The sequence below is a fragment of the Heliangelus exortis genome, chromosome 7 (genome assembly GCF_036169615.1).
Source record: "Heliangelus exortis chromosome 7, bHelExo1.hap1, whole genome shotgun sequence".
In the NCBI taxonomy this organism is placed as follows: Eukaryota; Metazoa; Chordata; class Aves; order Apodiformes; family Trochilidae; genus Heliangelus; species Heliangelus exortis.
This window is the reverse complement of record NC_092428.1, coordinates 19764031-19790105: the sequence shown is the minus strand read 5'-3', so window position 1 is coordinate 19790105 and position 26075 is coordinate 19764031. Positions and strand designations below refer to the sequence as shown.

The 26075-nt window shown below is 38.0% G+C and overlaps 1 protein-coding gene across 2 annotated transcripts in view; it reads left to right on the top strand.

Moving 5' to 3' along the window:
- Positions 1–14152, top strand: part of GRID1 (glutamate ionotropic receptor delta type subunit 1) — a 491930-nt gene extending 477778 nt beyond the window's left edge. Inside the window, exons 17-18 of one of the 2 annotated variants that reach the window (XM_071749234.1) lie at positions 5380–5416; positions 13394–13932. In XM_071749234.1, coding sequence (XP_071605335.1) covers positions 5380–5416; positions 13394–13822 — 466 coding nt within the window. In that variant the 3' untranslated portion in view covers positions 13823–13932. Of the gene's footprint in view, positions 1–5379; positions 5417–13393 lie in introns of both variants that reach the window. The other variant, XM_071749233.1, reaches the window with a different exon arrangement.
- Positions 14153–26075: the final 11923 nt, after the last annotated feature.

Sequence of the window (26075 nt, the reverse complement as noted above, 5' to 3'; positions counted from 1 at the left end):
TAGATACATGTCTTGCTTGACAGTTAATGTCAGATGGACACTACTTTCAGTTGGAATTTTTTACATTGTTTGCGTATGGGGAACATTTGCACCATCAGTTAATGGGTAGAAACAATACTATTGTTTTTAAGTTGAATCAATCAGATAAACTTCCAGGAAAGATGGATTTCCTTTATTTTCCGACAAATACACTTTCCATTAGCTCTCAATTCTATCATGCAAGGTGTGGTAAAAATTTTTGCTAGAAGTGAGAAACCTGAGTTGATTTTCAGGATGTTAATGCAAAGTCTTTTTATTTCATTTGAAGCAGATTTTTAAAAAATTTTCTAGTAAATTCTGCTGTAAAAATCTTAATGTTAACATTTTCGTTCTTCATGTAATCCTTTTCAAATTAGATTAAACAAACACATTAGCTCTAGCATTAGAAAAAATGTATAGCTGCAACACTGTGTCACATTCTTGTATTGGTGCTCAAGTTTGTAACCTCTTAGAGTTGGAAAGATACCTGGTAACATTTAAGTGCCCTTATCATTTTCTAATTCAGGAAAATTTACATTTGGTCATTCAAGTCAGATTTTCTAAAATTTAGAATTATTCCTCTCAATTATTCTCATTATTCAGTCATCCTATAGCCACAGTGAAATTTATCTTGCTCATACATCTATTGCTGTGTGTTAAAATCTTCAATTTACATAGTTGCTACTCAGATTGCAATACTTGTATCTAATTTTTTGTCTTTGATAAGCTTCAGAAATCCAGACAGTTATAAAACAAAACCAGAAAATATTACTTTTAGAATCTCTGTTCAGTCACTCTGTGTCTCTTTTGAGTAACTGAGCAAGCAGTCAGATAAAGTTATTGAAACCTGGTACCATAGAAATGTTGAGCTTTCGGTAATTATCTCCCATTTCCATATAATTTCAAATGAGTTCTATGCATTTATTTAATGATACTAGTGAGCCATATTATAATTTGGATCATTACACTGCCGAGGGCTTCATCACATCATGAAGTGGTTGGTATCTTTTATTCTATTTGACACACTGAAAGACAGTTTTCAAGTCTTTAATGTCATTATGATCAAGTGTAGCTGCTTACTGCAGTGGACTCCCCAGCATCCTCTGTGCTTTATCAGCTGTGTCTTACTTCGATGTACTGTTCCTCTTGAAGATTATTACTTCTGACATTTCTTCAGAACTATTAGAAGAGCACTCCTAGGCCATCCACATACTCTACTCCAAAACAATGAAAAATTAGAAGCAAAGGTAAAATATATTATGCATTGGTAAAAAATTAGAATTCCCATATTTTTTGTTGTACACCAGATGCATTCACTAAAAACAAATAGGGAAGCCCACATTGAAAAAAATTAGTCATTTACACAGGGTGATATTTTGTTGGGAATCGATACTTGTTGCATCTTCCATAAAAGGTAATATTGATTCACTTAGGATTAATATAGCGTTTGAAAGACAAAGTAAGCCTGATTACAATAAAGTCTTGTTTTGATTCTTTCTCAGCTCAGATAATATATATATAAGTCAGAAATGCATTTTCTCCTTACTGGTTTTGCTAATCATCGCAGTGTGAGTGTTTCAGAAACTACCCAGTGTGCTGGCAGTTTTGTGGTGCATGAAGATTTTTGGATTTTTACTGGTTAAGGAATAGCATAATTTTCCACCTCCTGAGCTACTAGTCTTTGCCTCATAACTTGTCTCAAATTTATAATTTATTAACAATCACAATCTTCACAGCTTAGTTTGTGATTTCTTAACTTTCTCAGGCTTCTGCAAAACATGTAGCAGACTCTATTTTCTGTTCTCATTTGTATTTTTAAGTGATTAAAAGGGAGCAGCAGTACTGTCCAGAGTGGGAACACACTTGTATACTAATAATTGCATTTTATCATTCCTGTTTCCTGCTACTCCAAGCTTAATAATATTTTAAGTGTTAATAAATCTCAGAAAGTCTAGACTCTGCAATGCTTCCTAGCTCTGTAGGATAGGGGGAGGTAGCAAAATTGCTCTAGAATTATCACATATCTAGGCAGTATGCAGGATGAAAGAAAGCAAGCCTGTATCTCTGCCCAGGAAAGCCTTGTGTGATCTGCCTTAAGTTCCCATGTTTCCATGTTTGGTGGTATACAAATTCCAGCCTACCTCAAAGATCCATATTTCCAGCTTTAGCACTCATGAAAAATTACCCACTGAGGCTCTTCTCTGGTATCAGAAGACTGAAAACAAGTGTACCTTAGAGGTGTAAGTAAGACCTGGCAGATACAAGTTCAATGGATTGCAATTTTTCACTGCTAAGAATTGTGGTTTGCATCATATTTATCTCCCTTCAGTTATCCAACCAGATATTGTTTCATGGCAATCGAGGCTTCCATACGTTCAGCTTGGTGTCAGCAGTGTTGGTTTTGGTTATTAAAGAGTCATATGCTTTCACCATTATTTTCACTTTCTGTGTCTTTTTCTTTGTCGCTTCATTTACCTTGTCTCTTCTCTGGTGTTTTCTTTTTATCTGACAATTTGATTTCTCCTGGGATGGTTCCTTTTGAGAGTGAAAGGAAACATGAGATCATCAAGCTGGTACTTTATTTTTCCTTCATTGTATGTCCTCTATATTTTATCTTTATTTTAAATTATTTTTTTCTGTATTTTTATGACATGTCTGAAATCTTTGTACATTATTTGTTCAGTTACATATAAATGATCATGTGTTTGTATCACTGTATTGTATTTTACTTTTCTAAGAATAAATAAAGGTTTTTTTGGGAAAAAAAAAATACAAACACTGGCAAAACAATGCATTTTAATGCCATCAAATTCAAACTAGTTTTGAACATAAGCAGCACAGAGAATTCATTTAAATAGCACTTTTAAAACAGCAAAGCCACATTAGGAAGTGGTCATCCCCGAATGCAAGGTTTAGTGTTTGATGATAAACTACAAGCTGGAGGAGTCAGTCGAAGCAAAAAAAATATAAATGAGGAGGATATATTATATGAATTGTCTTGTACAGCAGCTGCTAATAGCTGTGTTGGCTTCTTACATGAGTGAAGAAACAAGATTTTTCTCCATAAAGGTGCCCAGCAGTGAAGCAGACACTTTGTAGCATTTGGGCACAGTGTGCTCATCCAGAATCCAATGAAATCGGTCAACTCTCGCTGTTGATCTCAGATTTTAGTCAAAGCTGTGATGGATTTAATAGTGGCATGTCAGCCCCATCATTAGGGTCGGTGGACCCACGCTTCTGCTACTCAAAGTAGTGTTAAAGTGCTCATGCTTGGTTCCCACATACTCTCCCAGCTTCAAGTAAGAGATTTTTGTGTTTGGTTGCTTTTTGATCTCAGTCATATAAGAAAACCCTATGGGTTAGTTTCTTAGGGATATAATCTGGTTTTACTCTGCATAAACCTTAAAGAAGAGGAAAAAAAAAACCTGAACAAAAATAAGCTGAAAAAAAATGAACATAACTCTACAGGGAAGTCAGAAAGAAACAATTTATTTAATGTTCCAGTTTGGTAATTAATTTTAAGTACTTGCTTAAGTTGCATTACCTGTGCCAGACAACTTCTGTGGCTACTCATGTGCTTGGCAGGAGCTTAGGTATTTTACTGAATTGGAGCCTTAATGTGTCAGATTCTTTTAGATTCTTCACACAATATTTACAGAGCTAATGTCTGTGCATTTTATCTCAGCCTACAGCGGTATTTTAAAGTTGACTTTTTGAGGGCGTAATAAATGTTCATAATAACAAACCAGTAAAAAGTTAAAATAAAAAAAATATAAAATATGACTGTTTTCTCAATTCATTTTTTTTACATTTTTGTGATTAATAAAGTGCCTTAGGCCTTAATACAACTAAGCATTTAAACATGGACATAAGAATAAGAGTTTGATCCTAATCTGACCCAGATCTCCAAACCACTTAATTTCAGTGATATAGAATCAAACTAAAGTTGCTTTGAAACAACAGCGTAAACTGGAAGTTACTGGTGCATCGAAGTGATTTGTTCAATATTGAACTTGCCTAAAATAGTCATAAAATGGTATGGGTTGGAAGGGATCATAAAGATCATCTAGTTCCAACCTCCCTGCATGGGCAGGGACACTTTGCATTAGACCAGGTTGCTCCAAGCCTCATCCAGTTTGGAACAGAGAGCAGGCAGTCACAGCCTCTCCGGGCAGCGTGTTCCAGTGTCTCATCATGCAAGCAATTTATAACTCTGTAGGTTTATATCTATATCTATAGATTTATGTCTGTATCTAACTGTATGAATAGATTTATAGATCTGTTTATCCATTTAAATCTTTTTATAATATCTGAAACAACTTGTGCTCAATATTAGCAAAATATTAAAGAATCAAAAGTACTAATATTGTTGGAATTCTAATTTTTAAAAAAAATTGATGGTTTTCTTATGATTTTTTGTAAGTTCAGAACAATATTTATAAGCACATATGTAGAAAATAGATACTTGGGTTTATTCAACATAACTACTATTTCTCCAGAAACATTTAGTACCCAAGGGTTCACTTCTGAGAAACTGGTGGCCAGATTTTTTATTATGCTCAGTTACTTTAATGATTTGGTTGGCTATATCTTCTGTTGCATTGAAATGGCAGCTTGGGCAGTTTCCAAAATACAGCCCTGAATAGGGGTACAGAAATGTTTTCAAGATTCAGGGTTCAATTAAAACATATGTGGCTAATAGAAGTAAGAATTTTCTATGGCTTTCACATAGCTGGAGTGGAGAGGAGAGAGATCTTAGAAGGCAGCTTTTGCTGTGTCAAACATGTTATTGAAGTAATTTCTTGTGTCTCATTTGCCAAATCTCTCTTCTACTCCTGGCATAATAGGAAAAAATGGGAACTTGAGAGATTTGGACTTGACTAGGCTGGAATGGTGAAGAAGGCTGATGACAGAGCAATCTGTTATGCCTGGTGCTCCAGTAGAATAGATCTGACTGTTGAAGGGCAGCATTGCTTTGCTCTGGGCTCAGCAGAGTGAAAATTTACATCCCCTAGGGGCTAGATAATAATTTAGGATTTAAATGCTGTGTTAAGAAGTGTAAAGAATCCATTAATTTTTAGTGAGTTTTGAAACAGAACCATTATGAATTTAATCTTTACTTAGTGAAAGAATAATTTGTCACCTCACAGGGTTATTTGAATCGTAGTTGAATTCTGAAAACACCACACTCTTCAGGGCCATCCTTCCTGGCTGCAGGGGATAGAATTTGCTATTTCAAACCAGAGGTTTATGAAGCAATAAATATATCTTTGTTAAAAAGACTGACATATTAATTACATTAGCCTCACTATATTGATACATTTTTTTCTCCCCACATCTTCTTTTCCTCTTCTGTCTGGAGATGGCCAATGATGTGAGGTTGGGCCTCAGAAGCATGGTGAGAATCTACGACAAACATATAGATAATTAGTTCATTGTTTAAAATGCCTGCACAGATGAATGCTTGCTAGTTTTCTCTTTACCCTTACCTCTCCCTGGAAGCCCCCTTGAACCTAACCTTGGTGTTGTTGGAAATGCCTGTCCCTACAGTACATGCAGTTTGTGCACAGTTTCTCTATGTGCAAGTTCTCCTTTCTCCTAAAAGAATTCCTTTGTAGAGACATTGGCATGCTCATCAACCAGCATGCAGTCAGTACTGCATTTTGCTGCTTGTGTTGAAAAATTGTTCTTTGCATTCCTGGACTATACTCTTTGGTTTTAATCTCATGAAAACTGTGGGAACATCTCTATAATGTGAACAAGTCATTTGCTTTACATTCATTTGTCATTTGACGTGTCATTTGTCATTACATTTTCTTTGTAGTCGTGGTACGACCTTCTGATGCTTGTGAGCCAAGACTGGAAAGGATTGTAAAGCTGGGATATCTCAGGATGAGACTGAACACCCCTTTCATATTGAGGAACAAATGGGGATGCTATCACAGCATCTCACATTGGGGGTTTGGATCTGCAGTTGGTTGTGAGGACTAGCTGCTGTTTCTCTGTGATAGCACTTAGTTCCTGGGTTTGGTGAATGTGGGAGCAGATCATTTCGAGGGACTGTCAGGCTGTCTCCTGTCACCTCACGTGCCATGTATGTCCCATTGGTACTGTGTCCTGCATATTTATTCACACAGTGCCGTAGCATTAAGGTGTGCTTGAAGAGAAATGAACTAAACAAAGACAGATGTTTAGATGGTTGAAATGGGTGTGCATCATCAGCTTCAGTGGCCTGGTGGGAGCTTATTGTCCAGTTCCTTTCTGGACAATGCTCACAGACACAGACTGTGCTACAGGCACCGCTGTCTTCTTGTGATTTAAGGCTAGGTGAAACTAACCTGGGTGAAGGAGAGGGTAATGTGAGCATGGAAAGATATGAACTGCTTCATGAAGCTTTTACTATTTATAATAATTCTGTAGCAAGTCACTGTTAGTTCACTGGTCTCTAGGTCTTTAGTAGTAGCTTCTTACCTTCACTAATTAGAGATATTTTCTGTCTGTGGGTAGGTGGGAATAAACTTTGGCGATGCATTTGAAAGAATTTTATGTCACGTTGACATCATCATTGTGGTGTTCTGTTATTTCTCACTTTTCTCAGGTTTACTTAGAAGAGAAAGAATCTTACTGCCACTTCATAAAAGAATTTCTCCTCTCTGGTGAAGGAGAGCTCCTCCTAATGAATAAGGTGGCCTCTTGTACATAATTTTTATGAAGTTTGGTTTCTTTGAAGATTGAATTAAATTAATAATGTATTGCAAACCTCTTTTGTTTCTTCTTTCATTTGGGTAACATTCTGCTGGACCTCAACTGATCTCAGCCTCAATTCATTCTTCTAGCGGCTGTTTTATGGATTGTAGCTTAGTTAATTGCTAATTTAAAATACATGGTATAGTTTCCAATTAGGAGAGCAGAAGCTTGATTGCAGAGTTGGACCTAACTGTAAAAGCAGTTTTTCTTTTAGGCTCTTGAGGAGCATTTATACTTATTTTTAATAAGATACTGTTACGGTCAAATCAGCATCTAGCAGAGCACACTCAGAAACTACTCAGAAAATTTCATGTAACATTAAGTGCTATTTGACTAGGTCAGTTGCCTGTCTTAATTAATGACAGCAAACATAGATCATCATTACATCTGTTTACATCTCTGTCTTCATTTTGCTGCGTTTACAACTGCAGAATCTCTAGAGTAACGAGTGTCACAAACTGAGTCATTAAAAAGCAGTTATTTGTATTAATAGAACACCATAGTGTGTTTTCATTGTTTTGCAGTGCATGTATTACATATATCATCACTGCTTTTTCTACTCAAGAAAGCCAATTATGTCTGGTTTTGCCACTCTGTCATAGCCTCCTGTAATAAAATAAAATTACAGCTTTACATATGTAGTAGTTGCAGCTGAAAGCAGTGATAATAACCCTGGGTGAGTACAGAATTTTAAAATAATTTTTTAAAAAATGTACATATTCAGAGCTGCTGCTTCTTCAATTCTCCTTAACAAGCTAAATATTTGAGTCCATAATATCTGAAACCCCATGGACAGAAGTTGGTAGCTGGTTGGAGATGTGGGTTGACACTGAGCTAAAAAGAGAGAAGACTGTGGGTAACTGAGCACGGAAACCGTGCTGTGTCAGTTTTATTTCTCTTCTTTGTTTTTCGGTGATGTGGTGTGTCCATCTGTGCATGGCAGTGTCTCAGAGGCTTCCTTGCTGCCTTCTGGGTATAGGTGTGCCTTCTGTCTGTGTCTCATGACTACTGATACTTGTATTTTAGCAAACCTGCATGGGTTAAGAGGTTTCTTATATGGATGGTAGAGGGACTTGGTCAATGTTAGAAATGTCTGTCAGAGGCTAGGCCTTGACTTAAATTTTGACCCCAATCCTAATCACAGAACTGCTTCATTTTTTTTGTATATATTCTTTCACAGTATGAAAATGTAGCATTAACATGTATGTCTTGGTTTAAATCTCTCATTGAAAGGTAATCCTTCATATTGACAACCAAGACAGGAACAAACAAACAAACAAAACAGGAATGCACCATGAGTGATGATTAGAACTACATTGTTTTAAAAGATCTCAGGCATGATTTTCTGCATAGCTCCTGAAGCTTATTAAGAAATGCATTGACAGGCTTTTAATACTTACAGTGTTCAGCACCTGACGGGGAGGTAAAGACCCTGATAGTCCCTCAGTGTGTGTATCTGTCTGCCTGTGTTGGTTTCATTTCTGATTTTTTAGCATTGATACTTAGGGTCAGGACCATCAGTTTCAGCATCAAGTTTCTGCAAATACTGAGCCCACATTTCTGGGCATGTGTCCCTTTTTGGTCTTACAGAAACTGCTTCACAGCTTACAATATTTTTATCTCTTCAGGTGGCTTCTCCTGAACTTTGTGGTAACATGAGAGAAATCAAGAGTAAAAAGAAGAGGTCACATTATTGTATTTAGAGAAAATATTTTTCTCAAAAATTTTCCCTTTGGAAAATCCCAACCATTGTAAGCCTGGCAGCTTCACATTATTATCTTTGAATTAATTCTTTTGGGTGATGTAGGTAATTTCTTGAAAACATCAGCCAGTTGTTCCTTTCCAATACTCAGTGAGATGTTTCTCAAATTTTATAACATTAACTGAACTCCAAACCTCCCAAGTAGTTTCATATTCTTCCAGTTGACTCCTCACATACATTTATTAGAGTCCACTGTCAAAAGTCACAGAAAGTAAGCTACAAAAAAAAACCCAAAAAACCCCCAACTGATTACTCTGTAAATCTTCCTGTCTGCATTTATCTTTCTGTCCACAGGATAAGGCCAAACTTGCTTAGTCCTGAAAGGGAGTTGTAGTTTTTTTGCAGGTGTGGTTGTGCAGCATTAGTTGTTCCCAGATAATTCTGGTGAGCATCCTTCAGATCCACACCAACAGTTGCCCTGGTGTGCTCCTGCTGTCAGTCATAGGCCATTGAACCAGTTGGTCACGGTCAAGTGGTTGGGATATGTCAGAAACATGCCCTTCATTTGCCCACCTGGAACTCAAACTCACTGGGCGAGAAGGACAATTAAATTGGTATTTATGAGAAAAAGAATTTCCTGTCCAAAAGCAGTGGTTGCTTATCTTCCACTTGAGGATAAGGCTTTTTTTATAATCCATTCTCCTTGCATGTGGTAGTTTTTCCCCTACACTGATTAATTTCTTCAAATGATATATTTGGAGTAAAACATTGATATTGAAAATAGAATTATGATGGTAGCAAATGAAAAATCTTTAATCTTTCTGGCTGCACAAGCATATACGTTTATCCAACACAGCTATATAAGAAAAGTGAAGTTGAATTGACATGAAACATGTGAGATGTGACATATATATATAATATTAACTAAATTTTGCATATTAAATACAAAAAAGAAAGAGAAGAAACTTTTGCTAATATGTCTTTCACACTGAAGTATTAAGTTTGGAGCTCATTCATTCATCTCTTAAAGAGAACTAACAGGAGCTCAGTGGAGCTAAAGCCAGGAACCTTTGTGAAGAGGTGAGGTTTTCCCCTAGATGCCCTCTTTTGGATAAGGGAAATCTCTGCTAGAAAACCAGCACACCAACCTCCACTGTGGCTCCTGGTTTTTCTATCCAGCTGCCAGGGCTGGTGCTTCAGCTATTCCAAAGCTCCAAGCCTCGCTTAATTAATTATTAATTTTTAATTATTAATTGTAATTCATTAATCTTGTCATAATGAAATGCAAAAATAGAGAACAGTTACAGCATCATAAAGCTAGAAAATCTTTTGCAATGTTTTTGTGATGTTGCCATTTCACATTTAAGGTGAAAAAGCTTCAGGAAATGGAAAAAAATGCAATCCAGCTAAGTGCTTAAAAATTATAACAAATAGCTCATATTTAATGAGATATATAGAACTAAAGATAAAGGAGAACACTGAACTGATGAGGCAACAGAACATAAGTTCTATGATTTGTTTTTTCTGCTTTATTTAACCCTTTTTCCATTTACCCTGTTACTTTTCAGTAACATGCTTTGTTCCTGAATTTTCCAGGAGAATGATGAAGTAAAAATAACATGAGGTTTACAGAAATTACAGATTCTAAAAGCTTGGCTCATCAGATGAAGCTATCCCAAAACCTTCAGTTCCAGAAATCTTTGGATTCAAGACAGTTTTCTAGGGGTGGTGATCTTTCAAGGGATTCTAATTTTTATCTTAGAGTTTTCTTAAAGGATTTGAAAAATCATTCATTCAGCATTAAGGTATTTTCATACAAAGCTTGACATTTAGTTGTTTAGTTGCTCTTCATCGAATAAGATGAAGAAAAAGGGAAGAATCTTTAAAACTGTTTTTAATGTTCTTCAGAAACAGAGTTGTTTTCCTTGACCTTTACAAATATTTTATTTTAACAACAAATAGAAGGAATACTGTGAACTTCTGGGTTCTTGGAAGCCTTTTAAAAGTTTTCTCTGATCTTAATAAGCCCAGAAATTTGTCCTTAATGCTGAAAAAGAGAGTTAAAAGTAGGCAGATAAAATCCCTACCTCACCTCTTGAAAATCCCCAGCTTTAATTTCTCTATTTACTTCTTACTCTGTAGTAGATCAATTATGATATCTGTGTACAGAAATTACATTTCTCTTTTTCTTGATGAGGAAAACCTTAGCACAGCAAAACTGAAGATTATATTGTTAAACATAAGCAACTGGAAATTCACCATTTTCTGAAGAATGCTGCCCCAGGGCTGGACTTTATGAACAACTTGATCCTTAATAACCCCTCTGATCTGGACCAGGAGATGTCTGTTAAGAGCAACCCATCTGTGGCTCCTCATGTTTACATCTTAGAAGAGCTAAGCTAAATACATAACCAGTATTAATTCAGCTTTCAGATTTTATGTCCTTTTGTGCACAGATGCTCCCAATGAAGAACACACTTCAGTTACAAGTATATTTTTCCTCTGTAAGCAGTTAATGTCTGTGCATTGCAAATATTGAAACTCTATCTTTCCCTCTGGCTAGGCTAGTTATCCCAGTCAAATCATATTTGTTCCTTTAGCAAAACAGTATGAAGTTCCATTAAAAAAAACAAGCACAAAGAAAACATTGATCTTTGCAGCAGGCTTTTGTTGCCAGCCCTCAGCCAGGTGTCTCTGCAAAGGGAAACCTGCCTGGGCAGGTAAAGCCCAATGGAGGATAATCTAGAACTTTTCTCACACTTATCCCCAGTCTACAATTTTACTTCTAGAAAAATAAATACTTAAAATTATGAACTAAATCCGTGTAATCCTCTGGCTGCTATACTGCAAATCCTTAATTTACCCAGGTGCAGAGTTTATGAAAGAACCCTGGTGTTACTGTCAGCATGGGGCATTGTCTGACTCATGGAATGAAGAGCAGGTACAGCAAAAGGAATTCAAGCAGCTCAAGTGGTTATCTGATCATCTTTTGTGTGGTCCCTTTTGGCTGCGAGTTTATTTTTTTATTTATTTTCCCTTGATTTTCTCTAACTCAAAAATTATCTCACTAGAGGATAAGAAAGGAGTATTTTTTAAAATGCAGATTGTTGCTCAGGTGAAGAAGCTGATATTCCCTGGATTCCTGGAAGCTTCACTGAGTGTTTGGTGGATTTGTGATGTAATTGAAATAGGAATGAATTTTCTACTGATTAGCAAATGAGGTGCAATGTGCAGCTCAGTCCTATAATTACTGTAAAACTGTACTTCAGATGAAATCGTTAGGGATTTATCCTAAGCTAGGGACAGAGGTTTGGGTTCATCATCATGTAACACAAAGTCATTTCCAAATCCATGCAGAGATCACGGTTCTTGAGTAATACAGAAGTGGTGCTAAACCACAAGACTGGAATTTAATCTGTAGTTGACATTGACTGGAATCAAGGGTTTTGAGGTTGACTTGATCACCAGTTTACAGATGAAAGCAAAGTTGTATAGTAGTGGATACCATTGGAATAATCTCATAATTCTCTGTTTTCAACCTGTACACCAGTGCCAATAGTTCATAAGGAGTGGCACTTTATACTTCTCTGTTCCATGAGCCTATTTCTTTTAAATGAATCAGAGATCTGTAATGCTACTGGTGTTCCATTTAATGAACTAAACACACATTGATCTGTGGGCAAATGAGGATTACTGGGACACAAACGTTTCAGGTAGTCCTGTTACCTAGGCTAGGATTCTGCTGGCTGCCCAGGGAATTCTGTCAGACCAGGGAATTTCTCTAGTTCCAGGGTTGCTGAGCTTTTATAGATGTTTTGCTGCTAGTCTGCTGTGTGATACACACGCATCAAATAATTACAATTGCATATCATAGCTGTGCTTTCTGAAGTTTAGAGAAATGATATAATAACTACCTTTTTATTCAAAATACAATACTATTAAAATTCAGCACCCCAGGTGGTTGCCTTTGCCTTGCAAGTTTTGTTGCTTTCCAATTTAAGCATCCCAAATACAGCCTATTGAAGGTCTTTGCTGCTTCAGGTTTTTAAAGACACCTGTGTTGGCTGTATTTCCTCCTGGAAGCTAAAATATATTGAGCAAGTGGTGCTGGAACTTCTGTCAGGATACCATGCTGGGTCACTTGACCAGTGCATGCTCAGAAGATGGTGATGCATTTTCTAAAGACCAGCATTGCTTTGCCACAGATGTAAATTTTTACTAGATAACATGTCAAGATGACAGTTTGTAGTTGGTCATGCAACTGCTTAAACACAAATGAGCCATCCACTCCCCAGGGCTCCCAGACTAGGTCTCTCTGTGCTGTTCCAGCAGGTCAGTAGTCTGTGCTATGGAAGGCACCCAGGACTACCTGTTGGGAAGGGAAGACTTCTTCACCTCCACAACCCCTGGCCTATAGACTTTGGCACATGAGACAACAGGAGTCAGCGAGGCTGTGTACAGTGTTTTTCTGACATATTCCTTAGTAAATATACTGCAGCTAGATGGGACAGTAGTGAGCTGTCTTGTGATTACAAGGTGGCCGGCTACTCACCAGAATCTGGAGTCCCAACTTGCTTGTTTACCTGTTGCTTTTTTCTAGCCTTGTGCAAGGTCAGCTGAGGGCTTGTGGGGTGTGCTGGTCCCTGGTGCCAGCTCCTGTTAGCTGAACCAGAGCCATCAGTTTACCTCTAAGGAGGAAGGGATTGACAGCATCACGGGCTGGTTGAAATCGACCTGGTGCCTCCTTCAGCATGTGTTTCACAGCTGGATATATTGGGCAGACCTTGAGGTTTTGCAGAGGCTCACATTAAATCGGAGTGATGTAATGAGTGAACAGCAACTTCTGTCACACAGGGGGAGTGGAAAGGGTGGAGATAGCATTGGGGACTGTGTTTGAACTGATTATTTTGGTTTCTTCCTCACCAGGACAAAGAAGTGAACCTGGAGCAGGTCCACAGACGCATGAACAGTTTAATTGATGAAGACATAGCCCACAAGCAAATCTCTCCAGCGTCCATTGAGATCTCAGCCTTGGAGATTGGTGGCATGCAGCCAACTCAGACCCTGGAGCCGGTACGCGAATACCAGAACACGCAACTGTCTGTCACCACCTTTTTACCTGAACAAACAACTCATGGTGCTAGCAGGACACTCACAGCTGCCTCTGGCAGCAACCTGCCGCTGCCCCTGAGCAGCTCAGCCACCATGCCCTCCATACAGTGTAAACATAGATCGCCAAATGGAGGACTATTTCGTCAGAGTCCTGTGAAAACCCCAATCCCAATGTCATTTCAGTCTGTGCCAGGGGGAGTCATTCCAGAAGCAATGGAGCCCTCGCATGGAACGTCCATATGATGAAAAACAAACAGTGAAACAACCAGCAGAGCTTTTTAATACAAAAATTTAAAAGAAACAAAACAAACAAACAAAAAAACCCAAATAACAAAAAAACAAAACAAAACAAAAAAAAAAACAAACCACAAAAAACAAACTCTTACCTTTTTCCTGTATATATCTGTAAATAATGAAAGAATGAAGTGGGGTAAAAGTGTATTTTGAATATTCCCAATTTTCAAAATCAGTAAAAAAAAAAACAAAACAAAAAAAACCACAAAACAAAAATGTATGAATGACTTTGTAAATTTTGTTCTATATGAATAAAAAGGCAAATTACTTGTGATCGTTCTCAAGTGCCAAAGAAGACCAGTTACTGGGACTAAGGGCCGTGGATTTCAATACATACTCTCTTACTATTTTTTTTTTTTATTATTAAGGTTAAAAATATATTAGTTTCTTGCTAGAAACACTTCTACCATACTCATACATATCTCCTTTCCACAGAACCCGATTTTATAGTCAAAGTGGCAATTCATTCAGAGACTTTAACAGCTGGTATCAGCATAGCAGTAACAAAAGTCTAAAATGTGAATTATAGCTAAAATCTGACAAACAATAAAGAGGAAAAAAAAAAAAAAAAAAGAGGATATTTTCCTTACCACACAGTTTCTAAGTTTAAGCACAGGATAATTGAATTGTGCTTTTGTGTCTGCTGCTCTGTGTGGCTCTTTTTATTTAATCTGTGTTTTGTTATATATATAATATATATATATGTTATATATATGACGTATATTATATATTTAATTGCTTCGATAACAAGTGTCAGGTTAAGGGGAAAGCTTTTCAAAAAAAGTGATGAGCTCTTTTTGTCTTGTGTACATGGATGCAAATTTGGAGGAACCAATGGCTGAAAGGAATGAGAGAAGGAAGAGTTTTAGCGAGCAGGAGATAATGACATTGCAGTGACTGAGCCCTCTGGTGCCATCTTTTTCTTTTCAGATATCAAGGAACTTGCTGCATAATGGATTCAACCTGCTCTGTTCAAGTCATATACCTGAATGACAGGGCTAAGCTCATGACTAAAAGCACAGCTCAGCTTTTTTTTGCATTAATTTTGTAAGGATAAACATTTTCATTTTGGAAAAAATGGCTGTAAAATGCCTTTTTTTTTCTTCTGTGAAACACAATCAGAGTAAAAAGAGCAGCATATCAAGTAGATTTAATGTCTTGTTCTGCAAATACTACCAGTGAAATTTCATTTGACAAAAAAAAAAAAAAAAAAAAAAAAAAGCAAAGCAAAACAAGAACAAGTTGTCTCCTTCCCAAAGAGTAGTTTAAATGTGTAAGACAACTGACCCCTGACCCCCTGCACCCTGTTGCTAACAGACCATCCCTGTCTTTCAGAAATGGCATAATTTAGTGTCTGCTCCAATGTAACCATACAGCTAGGTTGTAATTGCCATTTGTAGCTGAATTTTTCCCTTTCCTAGACCACTGCTATTGGAAGGGGCTTTAGATCTCAGTGCAGCAAAATCACTGCCTGCATTAATGTGAAAAATTGTGTTTGAACAGGGATAAAAATGCATTCACATCACAAGAAGGTCACCAGGCAATCTGGGTCAGCCTTTTGGGTAAATAAACATTCCATCGACTGCTCCTAATTTGATTTGCATAATTACACAACAGGTATATTTATGGGATGATACAAGTCCCCAAATTTTTACCTTGTGAGTTTAAGCTGTAAGGAGGAAAAGTCAAACCATGTTACAAAACAAGCCTAATGGAAGAGCGTATTCAGCATACTAGTTTTTAAATGAGGAATATTGATGGTGAGCTTGCAGAAGGAGTACTCTTGCAGGGATTCATTTGTCTCTGTTGTGAAGCTTTTTCCTTGTTAAGACAGTACAATTTTGCAGCTTGGCACAAATTACATTGTTTGCTTCAAACTAATTAAAAATGAATAATGCTTCAGTCAGCTGACTAGATTTATCCTATTTAGAGACTTGGCCCACACAAGCTACAATTTTGTTTCCTTCTTTGTCATACCTTTTCTTGTTATTTTAACAAACTTATGACTATCACGAAAAAATACACGTTTCTTCCCCTAATTTTTCCCCACCTTCCATTAATATATGAATTACTCATGGCAGAAATAACTGCACAGAGAGACTATGCACACCTAGGTATGTGTAAAAACTCCTAGGTGAAAGTGTGCAATGACTTATATTGGCAAAATCCCTCCTTTTTATTACCAGTTAAAGATTTTAGCTGCTGCAGAAGAACTTACTCCACAGGAGGTGGAAGGAGATGCTTGTGTAGCTACAAGGGTGCAATCTGTAAGCTGGAGCAGGTATTCCCTCCCCAGTGTGCAAGAGTGTGGAGGCCCTCCATAGCCTCATCCTGAGCATCCTCCAGAGCACAGGTGGGTGAACAGCTCACTGGGGCATCGTGGCAGCACGAGGCACTTACCCAGCCATGTGAGAGCCATGGTGAGGTACTGTGTATGGCAGCGTAGCCACTGCTGCCAGCTCTGCACCAGTGTTGCAGGAAACAAGAAAACAAGGTTGCCCAAGCTGTTCCCTTGTCATTTCCTCACAAAGCTCCCTGTTTATTTGTTGTTGCAAGGCTCGGAGAAGAGAACTGAAACTCTTTTCTACTGAGGCACCACAGCTTTTACAAAACATATTAGATCTTTTTCAAATTACAGTCTCAACCGCTGTACTGAGTAATTTAAAATGAACTGAATTTGTGGAATAAATCATGGATACAATATATTTTGAAGATGAACTTTAACATTCTCCGTGTTATTATATTTTGGTGATTAACATTTCCTGTATTCAATGTTCTCCTCCTAGCTTAGTCTTGCCACTTGCTGTAAAGTTTGGAAGGTTGGTTTAACTTATAAACAGTGTTGGAGCTCACTGATTCATATGCTTAGAACATGACTTGCCTCTTTGAATGCTCTGTAGGATTATATCTGAGATAATCAGGTTCTCAAAGAATCACACCACGCCATCTTCTTTCAGAAAAGTATTTAAGCATGTGTAAAAGCAGCTGCTTTATGCACAGGTTGAAGTGCTTTGCTGATTAATGATGGAGTTAAAATGCACGTCTCAAAATAAATATATGGCTAATTTTAAGCAGGTGAGAGAGCTCACCGAACTCCCTGGGACTATTCAAATGCTTAAAGTCAAGCCTTTTGAGTGCTTTGCTGCACAAGGTTCTGTACTGTAAAAGCAGGAATCCAAAATGGATCTGTTGCTGTCTAGTAATTATTTGTTTATAAAAAAAATTTAGCAAGTCATAGCTTGACCCTGTCAACTATGACAGGAAGCTGTTAAATCTTTCATGTGGTGGTGATTTGGTTTTAGATTAAGCAAATCACAAGGTTTTCCTTGAACATAAACAATGTTTCTTTCCCCATAATATTCCATTTTCAAAGTAAATGCAGAATGTATGATTTTCATATTCTGTCTCCTGTTTTATATTTTTATCTCCATTTTGACAGATCAAAGCATCAAACACACCCATGCATATATATATATACATGCGCAGTTACTCAGAGAAGAAGTGAGAAATAAAATTTCCATGTGATGCAAATGAACATAAGCTCCAAGCTCTCCTAGAGCTGTGCTCATTTACACCACCTGCAGATTTGACCCTCTGCTTTCAATATCTGGCAAGTTCAAGTAGAAAAACTGAAGTTCCTGAAAACTTCAAACACCAAACTGTGCCCTCGATTTTCAGCAGAACTTCCTCTCCGAGTGTGCTTGAAAAAGAGAATAATGTATGATCCCAAATATTCCTACTCCTCCAGGATGTTTACATTGCAAAGGTGGTTGTACATGAAATGGAAATTGAGTGCCTATACCTTCCTTTTATCATGCTCTTTTGATGATGAACTTCTGCGAAAGTGACATCTGTGGCACAGCACTTACAGTGTGTCTTGTTCTGTTGATTCATTAGTTTAGAAATTACTTCATTTTCATACTAAGATGTGACTGTTTCTTCTATTTCCTTGCAATCCATGGGCAATCTACTTGCAATCTGAAGAATGCATTGCTCTTATTTCTTAGTATGTCATGTTTTCCTATTGCAATGGAAAAAAAGAGTAAATGTGCTTTTTATTTCAGAATTGAAACTTGATAGAATGTTTTTATGCTGAGTTACAACGACACCTGTGCAATATTTGTCTTGCAAAGTGAAATTCCCAATACCTGCCTTGCTTTGATAACCATTGCTGCACTGTAGATGAAGTCTCAGCAAAACAACTCAATTTCTCTTAGTCTGCTGATAGAATAAAACAGTTAAACCTGGGTTCTCACCTGTGTAAATCAGCATTGCTCCAGTAAGAGGGTCAACCATGCCAAGTTTCAGTAGGTAAGGATATGGCTCTTAATAGTGGGTTTGAGAGCACTCCTTCCTGTATACCTGTGTCTCAAAACTCAGAGAGAGAAATGTTTATTACTTTTTTGAGCACTTGATGTGAATTTGAGTTTAAATTGTATGTCAAAATAGCTTAGAGAATGAAAAACTGTTCAAGTTTAGCTCTACCTCTTATCTAAAAAAGGCTAAAAGCTGTTGGTTTGGTGGCAAGTGCAGCATTCGTTTTGGGGGAATTATTTTATTCCATTTCAACATTTTATTTTATTTTCCTTTGTTGACTTGAGCTTACTTTGTGAGCAGCTAAAGAATGAGATAGATCTAAACCCAACATATTTGGGGGGCCCTGATGGAAATTTCCCAAAGAATCCACATCCTTTGGTAATCCTGGGAAAAGCAAGAACAAAGAAAACCCTGAAGAGAAGAAAAATTAAAGGTAAAAATGAACATGTGGGGATGCAGGAAGGAGAAAAGGGTGGTTACATCTCGTGTTCAGCAAAAGCTGTATTACTTGTATGAGGAACCTAGAGCAGTTCCCTCAGTTAATTATTATTTTTTCTTCATTTTTATGTAACAAATAAAACCAATATTTGTTCTGTCAGTAACAGTTAAGTTACTTAAGAATTGGAATTATTGGCTTGATGATGCCAGTTTTTTGGCTCGATTCACACACAGCTGGGGAAAATCAGCTTCAATCAGTGATTTGCACCTAAGCCAGCTATGGGCTGTTTGCTGGGTAACCTCCCAGTGGCTCTTCAAGGCTGCAGCTTGGAAAAATCAGCCTCACTCAGCTACCCATAAACCTCAAGCTTTTCTGATTTGGTGGAAGGAGAAAGGTTTAGCAGTGTTGGCTGCCTGTTTCTCTTGCTTCTTGGACAAGGAGGTTGCTTTGTATTTGTATTGGAGGGATGCAGCACAGAAGTGTGGTTCTTCCGAAGCTGCAAGTCAACAGGATCAAGTGATGTGTAAGGCTTTAGTCTTTTGCTAAATTTTATTTTCTCTGAAGTTTACTGTCAGACTTATTTGGAATTTTTTTAACTGCATGTTTACAAGTTACTACTTATTGCTTTTTTTTTTTTTCCCCTCTTTAAACTGGTAACAGCTTGAACAGAAATCTGTTATCAGCTCATGTCATGTTGTAATGGAGCATTACCATAAAGAAGTTGGTTTGTCTTTTAAAATTATCTATCTGGTAAGTCTGACTGGAAGATGTTTCATTTCTTGGTAACTGTTCTTTTGTTCCTGTAGTTTTGAGGGTGAGAAGGCTTTTTTTGGTTTCTATGATGTAAGTCAGTCCTAGCAGTTGTAGAAAGACACAGATATGGAAAGTAACAGAACAGGGAAAAAAACTAGCACAAAATAGAAAAAAAAATTTGCAGAGCTTGCTAAAGCTTCAGTTGCTTGTGTGATGGGCTGGAACAGCAAATGATTTTTGTACAATACATAATTACATGTGACTGCCTCTACTATAAAAATAACATGAAAAGTTTCTAAATAAGAAACCATGAATCAGAGGTTAGTATACCCCCAAGTTGCTTTCAAGATAGAGAGTGCTTTTTAAATTATTATTAATTTTAAAAGAAATAATGGCATAACTCAAACCGTATGTGAAAGGATATGGAACCAGAGGTTTTAAAACAACTTTAGTTAATTATCAGACTACTTTTAGGCTCTGATTCTAAAAAGCCACTCATCCTTCAAGGAAATATCTTTGAAATTTTCTATATTAGATTTTTTTTTTAATTTCTTTCCCTCTTGTAAAATCCATGTATTTATTTTGTGATGGAATTAATTTTGAAGTATTTAAGTGTAGCACAAAGGAGCCCAGCACTTCAGGTGAGAACTATAGCTAAAATTAAAAGTGAGCATACACCTATGACAATGACCTGTGGAGAGAGCCCAAATTTATGTTTGTTTTTTTTATAGCAGCACTAAAAAACTTATTGTATTTTTTATATTGATTTATGTTGGCTCAATCCCATCAAATTAAATGCCAGAAGTAAAATCTTCCACCCCACCAAAGTGCTTAAATGCTTATTTTCCAATAAATCTAAGCAGACACTGGAAATGTTTCCCTGTCTTTATATAGAAAGCATCATTTTAGTCTGCTGAATTGGAGATACTCATTATTAAAGATCCAAAGGGCATAACTGGAGCATTTGGTAGCATTTTCCTGAACCCGGGCTCATCATGCTTGGGGCTCCTGACCTGGTGTAGCCTTCCTCAGCCAACAGTAGCTCTACTGGTAGCACAGAGAAATGAGGGTGGGGTTAGCTATGGGAGCTAATTTTTCATCCTGATGCAGAGTTCTCAGCCATAAATAAATCTGAGAAGAGAGGAAGTGAAAATCTCTATCAGTGGTTGCACACCCTTTTTCATCTTGATGCATTAGTAAGGATCCCAGAGGACTGAGCTCAGCCCTGGTTGCTGCCCATTGTCTCCAGAAGGCTGCACGGGTATGTCCTGATCTGAGTGGAAGTGAGGGATGTGTCTGTCTGTTGGGTGCTGCTTCGAGCATTGGCTGTGTTGCTGCTGCTGCTGGGTGGATAAGGTGTGACAGAAGAAACATTCCTGAGAAGCCAAGGGTGTAGGCAGGTGTTTACAAGCTGTTGCAAATGAGTAGTTACTGCATTTTGGCTGCCATATATGAGCTGGCCAGGAAAATGTATTGCAAAATTTTTCTTGATTCTAAAGCCAGCTTGAACAATGGTGGGAAGCAAGACTGGGGAGAGGCAATTTGGTAGTGAAATCTCTCAGCTTCCAGTAAAGCAACTGTAAAGGTGGCAGAGCCCAGGTCTCTGTGTACCCTGCAGGGACCCCAAGACATTAGCAAAGGGAGCTTGGAGTGAGGCATGGGACAGAATCCTGCAGAGCTCCTGCCCTGGTGGTGGCAGAGAAGCAACAGTGGGATGGGGGATGTAGGGCACACCTGGGGGAGTAGGAGTAGTACCTGGGGTCACTGCAGGTTTCTGGAGAGGGTGCTGATGGTGTAGGCAAGGTGCTGGGGTGGGAGTTGCCTCTCAGCAAGGGTTAGTGAGGCTTGGAAGTAAAAGAGGGAAAATACTGTATCAGAGTGTGAATACCCACAGGGATGTGAAGTGTGGAGGTTGCCACATTGTTTACACAAAATTTCCCTAAAATCTCTGGGAAGCTAAATGAGAGAACTTAGGTCAGACTGATTCTGGGACAGGGAGAGAAGAAATAGTGATTGGGTTGTGCAGATAGGGTTGAGAGTTCTTGTTTTAAGTCCGTGCTGTTGGATGTTCCCTCCTGTTTTGTGTCTGTAGTTTGGTTTGTTCGTCTTTTCTGGGCTATGATTAGTTGTGCAACATTTACCCAAAAGGGGGAATGTGCTTTCCAACACAAGAGCAGTGAAGGCATGTTTGCCTTCTTGGCTTTGCCTTGTCATTTGTGTCAAAGTGTCAAGCATATGCTTTCAAATGGAGTTTCTGCAAACCATTTGGATCAATAAGGACTGTCTGTCTGCATATTTGTAACATCTTCCGTGGAGGGATATGAAGCTCTAGCAATTCAGTGGCTTGGTGAACCATATTTTACTCTAGACTGTAACTTGTTTACATTCAGTGACATGAAAAAAAATGAGTGTTCTGGGTACCCTAGAGGTCTGTTGTAAAGCAAGTCCTGCTTTTTGAAAGGTAGATGTACTTGCTTCATACAAAAGATGAGATGTGCCCACCTGACAGGCCGTGATATTAACACACAGACGTGTCACTCTGAGCTCCTGACAGCTCAGTGCAGCTGCTGATCATCCCATGTCTGCTCCAAAGGCTGAGGCAGGCAATAATCATTATTCTGACATGGTGCCTGAAAAACTGCCAGGCTGTTGGGATGAGAAACCACCTCTCTGTGGACAGTGAGAGGGGTTTGGGTGGGGAGTGTCTGGCCATAATCAATGGGTGCAACAAAAGCAAGGGCCCCCCTGTACTCTGTCCGATGAGGTTTGGAGGGTGAGGTGCACTTCTAAAGGCTGAAATAACTACAGCCAGAAAAGGGTGGTGGAAGACAGTGATAGGAGGAACATCTCAAATATAGGGAGAGACTGCACCAGAGTGTGGGGAAGGTTAACACCTTGCTTGGCTCCAGAGCAAAGCTCCCTGGGGTGGTGCAGCCACTGACCATGTTGTCATGAGAAAATGTGAGGTTGCAAAAGAGCTAGCTTGGATATTAAAGCAACTGGGCTAGTCCCACACCTTTAGTTAAAAGCCTGGTTAGTTCCACGGTATTAAGTGCCAAGAAAAGTGTATTAAAGCTTTTATTAATAACTCAAACAGCAGACAGTGAAAGCATGCAAAATGTAAAGCGTCAAATGATGCCATCCATTTAATTATTCTTCATCACTTAATCCCTTTACCTATGTGGCTTGTTAAAAGGGAAACCCTTCTCTGTTTGGGCAGAAATGGCAGCAGTCCTCAGGGAGGGAAGGGAATCTGGGAAAGCTATCATGCAGGGGTGGGGACAGCCTCTGTTTGCAAGGGGCAGACTTGAGCTTTGGCAGAACTGATGCATGAAGAGGTGGCTGTGATGGAGGAGAGGCACTTGGTCAGCACTGTACCAACTCTGGCATTGCACATCAGTGTGGGGTGAGCAAAGCACAAAGCATGGTGCCAGCAGCCAGAAATTACACTGCTCTTGGACCAAGATCTTGGGTTTTAGTTTACCTGAGTGCAGGCATGGAAAGTATTTCTGCAGCAGTGCTGGGAATGTGTGGGCAGCACCCATCAGGGTTCACTGGTTCCCTGATCAGCACTGCTGTGTGTTGGTGGGAGTAGGCTTCATGCCCACTGCTTTGGGGCTGGCAGCAGGTGCATCTCAGCACTTGTGACTTTGTCTTTCTGGCTTGACCTTAAATTGTTAGAAACAAGCATTCAGAAGAGGAAATAGATTGAAAAAACAATAATATATGTTTCATAGAGCTGAAGGGAAAATTGTAGCTTCTTACCAGTAAAGTGCTTATTTTCTCAAAGACAAAAGCTTCTGTATATGTGGGGTTTGGTGAGCAGATAGGATAACAATTTATTAGGAAAAAAAATAATCAAAACCCCTTCCTTTTCTCAAGCTTCTGATACTTTTTGATACTTTTGGAGGTTTTTTTGTTTGGTTGTTTTTTTGCATTGGAATGTATTGCTCAAATTTTTCTTGAGTTGAAGTTTTATAAAACTGACATTGGAATTGAGGGTCTGTAAATCACCTAGTTGGGAAATGTACAGGATCTTGTGTTTCAGTTAGCTGGTCACTCTTACACAAATACCAGCAAGAGTCAAATTGAATACTTGCTTGATAATGAAAATTATCCATACTTAATAAAGACAGAAGCACTAAAATTTTATGGTTTTTTTTTTTTTTTTTAAGTAATGATTTGGAAGTAATTAGTAGGTAATTACCTGGCTTTAGTTTTGATGGGCTTATTAAGTCATCATTGAGAGATTGAAAGGTGGCACATGTTGATTATGTTTAGATGTCATTAGTCTTTGTTTTTCAAGCACTAGAAAGAAATAATTTAAGTCTTTTGACAGCCAGAATAAAAGTAAAAAATGATGCTATGATTGAGGCTAAGAGATTTAAATTCTCCAAACTGTTATATTCCAGTGGGACTTATACACTTAACTTGGCAGAACCCTTTTGATAATGCCTGATCAAAGTAGAAGCTGGCTCACCATTATTTTGTGCATGTTGTGTCAGATGCATGGATTGAGATTTCAAAGCTGTTTCTCTACTTTGGATGATTAATTCAAATCCATACCCTAATATTTATAGAAGGTTTGGCAGTTGTGTTTTTTTTTTTTGTTTGGTTGGGTTTTTTTGGTTTTTGGAGGGATTTTTTTGTTGTTTTTTTTTTACTTTGATCACTTTTGAAACTTTGGTTATTTTTAATACATTTCCCTCTTATTATCTGAGAAACTTCAGACAAGTTTTGCATTCTCCAGGCAGGGGAGAGGGATGCTGAAAAGAGGATTTTAAATGGCAGCTATAAACCAAGACAGCCAAAGCACCTGCTCTCTTCTTCTGCCTCTGGGCAAAGCCTCATACAGGCTTTGGTCACAACAGGTCTTTGCTCACCTGCTGGGATCCTCTCTGTTTTGGTCCAATAGATAATACAGGAATAGACATGTTTGTGGAATTCTAACCATGAAAAAGGTTTCAGATTCATCAAATCTTCAAACACTTAATGTTTACTTACACTGGCCTTTCATCAGAGATCATGTATGAACCACCTTCGTGGGTCATTATAGACCTTAATTCCCACAAAAAGATGCATTTTTTCAAAACCAATATAGCCTTTTAATGCTGTAAATAGATGGGAATTTGTTCTTACTGTTTAGAGAGAAAAGTACATTTCAAGGAATATTAATGCAGAGACTATTAAAAAAAATGGCAAGTAAATTTTGCTTACATTCTATTAATGCTAATGTTCTTTGCATTTTTCAGACATCTTAGATTAATTTAGTTCAGTCATTAATGCAGCATCTGCTATCATATATATTTCTATGAAAAGAGATTATAGTTCCTTATATAAATGCAAAGGCAGCATTATCTCTTGCAGTGGGAGTAGGAAAGAATATTTATTTCAACCTGTATTTGCTGTATTGCAGCTTTATATTCAAAGTGCAATAATTTAGAAGCACAAAGAATTATCCTGTGTAAGTGAATCAGTCTGAAAATCTGAAAGCATTTTTGAGGACTTGTCAAAACAGTGTCCTGAAAACCTTGAAATTAATATGTTATGTTCTCCTTAATAGATTTAAATTTTTGTTGTAAAATGTGTTTAAACTGTGCTTTTCTTGTTTGTGGGTTGGTTTTAGTCTGTTTGGTTTTTTTGTTGTGCAGGTTTTTTTGTTTGGTTTGTGTTTTGGGTTTTTTTTTAGGGGGAGGGGGCTTGGTTGGTTTTTTTCCCTCAGGGGTAGACATAAAATCTGTAATGGTTTTGTGTCTTTGCTTTGCATGATTACCTTAAGGATGCTATGATATGTGTGGCACACATAGGTTTTGGGAGGTGTACGGGTTGAAGTTTGTTTGTGGGTTGTGTTGGGGTTGTTTTTTTATGAGATGGAGAGGATAATGTCTCAAAGAAAAAGATCCCAAGATCTCAGCCGTAATATCAGGGAGTTTTCTATCTAACAGAGTCTTCCATTTTGTGCTGTCATCTTTGTGGCTAAATCGTAGTCTGTTCGAACTGAAGCTTCCCAGACAACCAAAAATTTTGATGTATTGCTGTGGCTGCCATAAAGAAGGATAATTTTCTATGAAATATGATCTACCACATAGAGCCTAAGGACATCACCTTGGGGCTTGGCCTCTTTTCTCTGTGATGGGCACAGTTAGCAATTTTCTCAGATTTCCAAACCAGAGTGAAAAAACCCATCTGGTTACAAGTGAAGAAAAAGCAGTGGAAAAGAGGAGCATTCAGCTTGTTTGAGTGCCATGTTGTATTGACATACATCAGGCATCACTCCCTACCAAGGCTGCAGGTGGATGATGACTTTTTTTTTGTAAGTAAGATTTATTTGAGCTTCAGGTCTGCCTTTTTGCCCCAGGAAGATTTTTAACTAGTCTTTGCCCTTTTTGCTTCTGACATGCTTCAGCAGAACAAAATGCAGATATCCAGGAGGACTTACTAAAGCCTTCTAGCTGCTCCTTTTGGGACTTGCCTATATGAAAACTCATCTTCCTGAAGGAACGATTCACTCTGTGTTTGACATGGCTCACATAGATGGTATTTCTTTCACTGGGCTTGCCTGCTTTTTATGTAGTAACCTGAGAACAGTTAGGTGTCATCTTGCTGGATCATCTATGCTCATGTAGCTGAGGGAGGGGAAAAAAAAATATCAGGCAATGAAAAGTAAAAAGTGTTTAAAATCTGAGTTCCTGT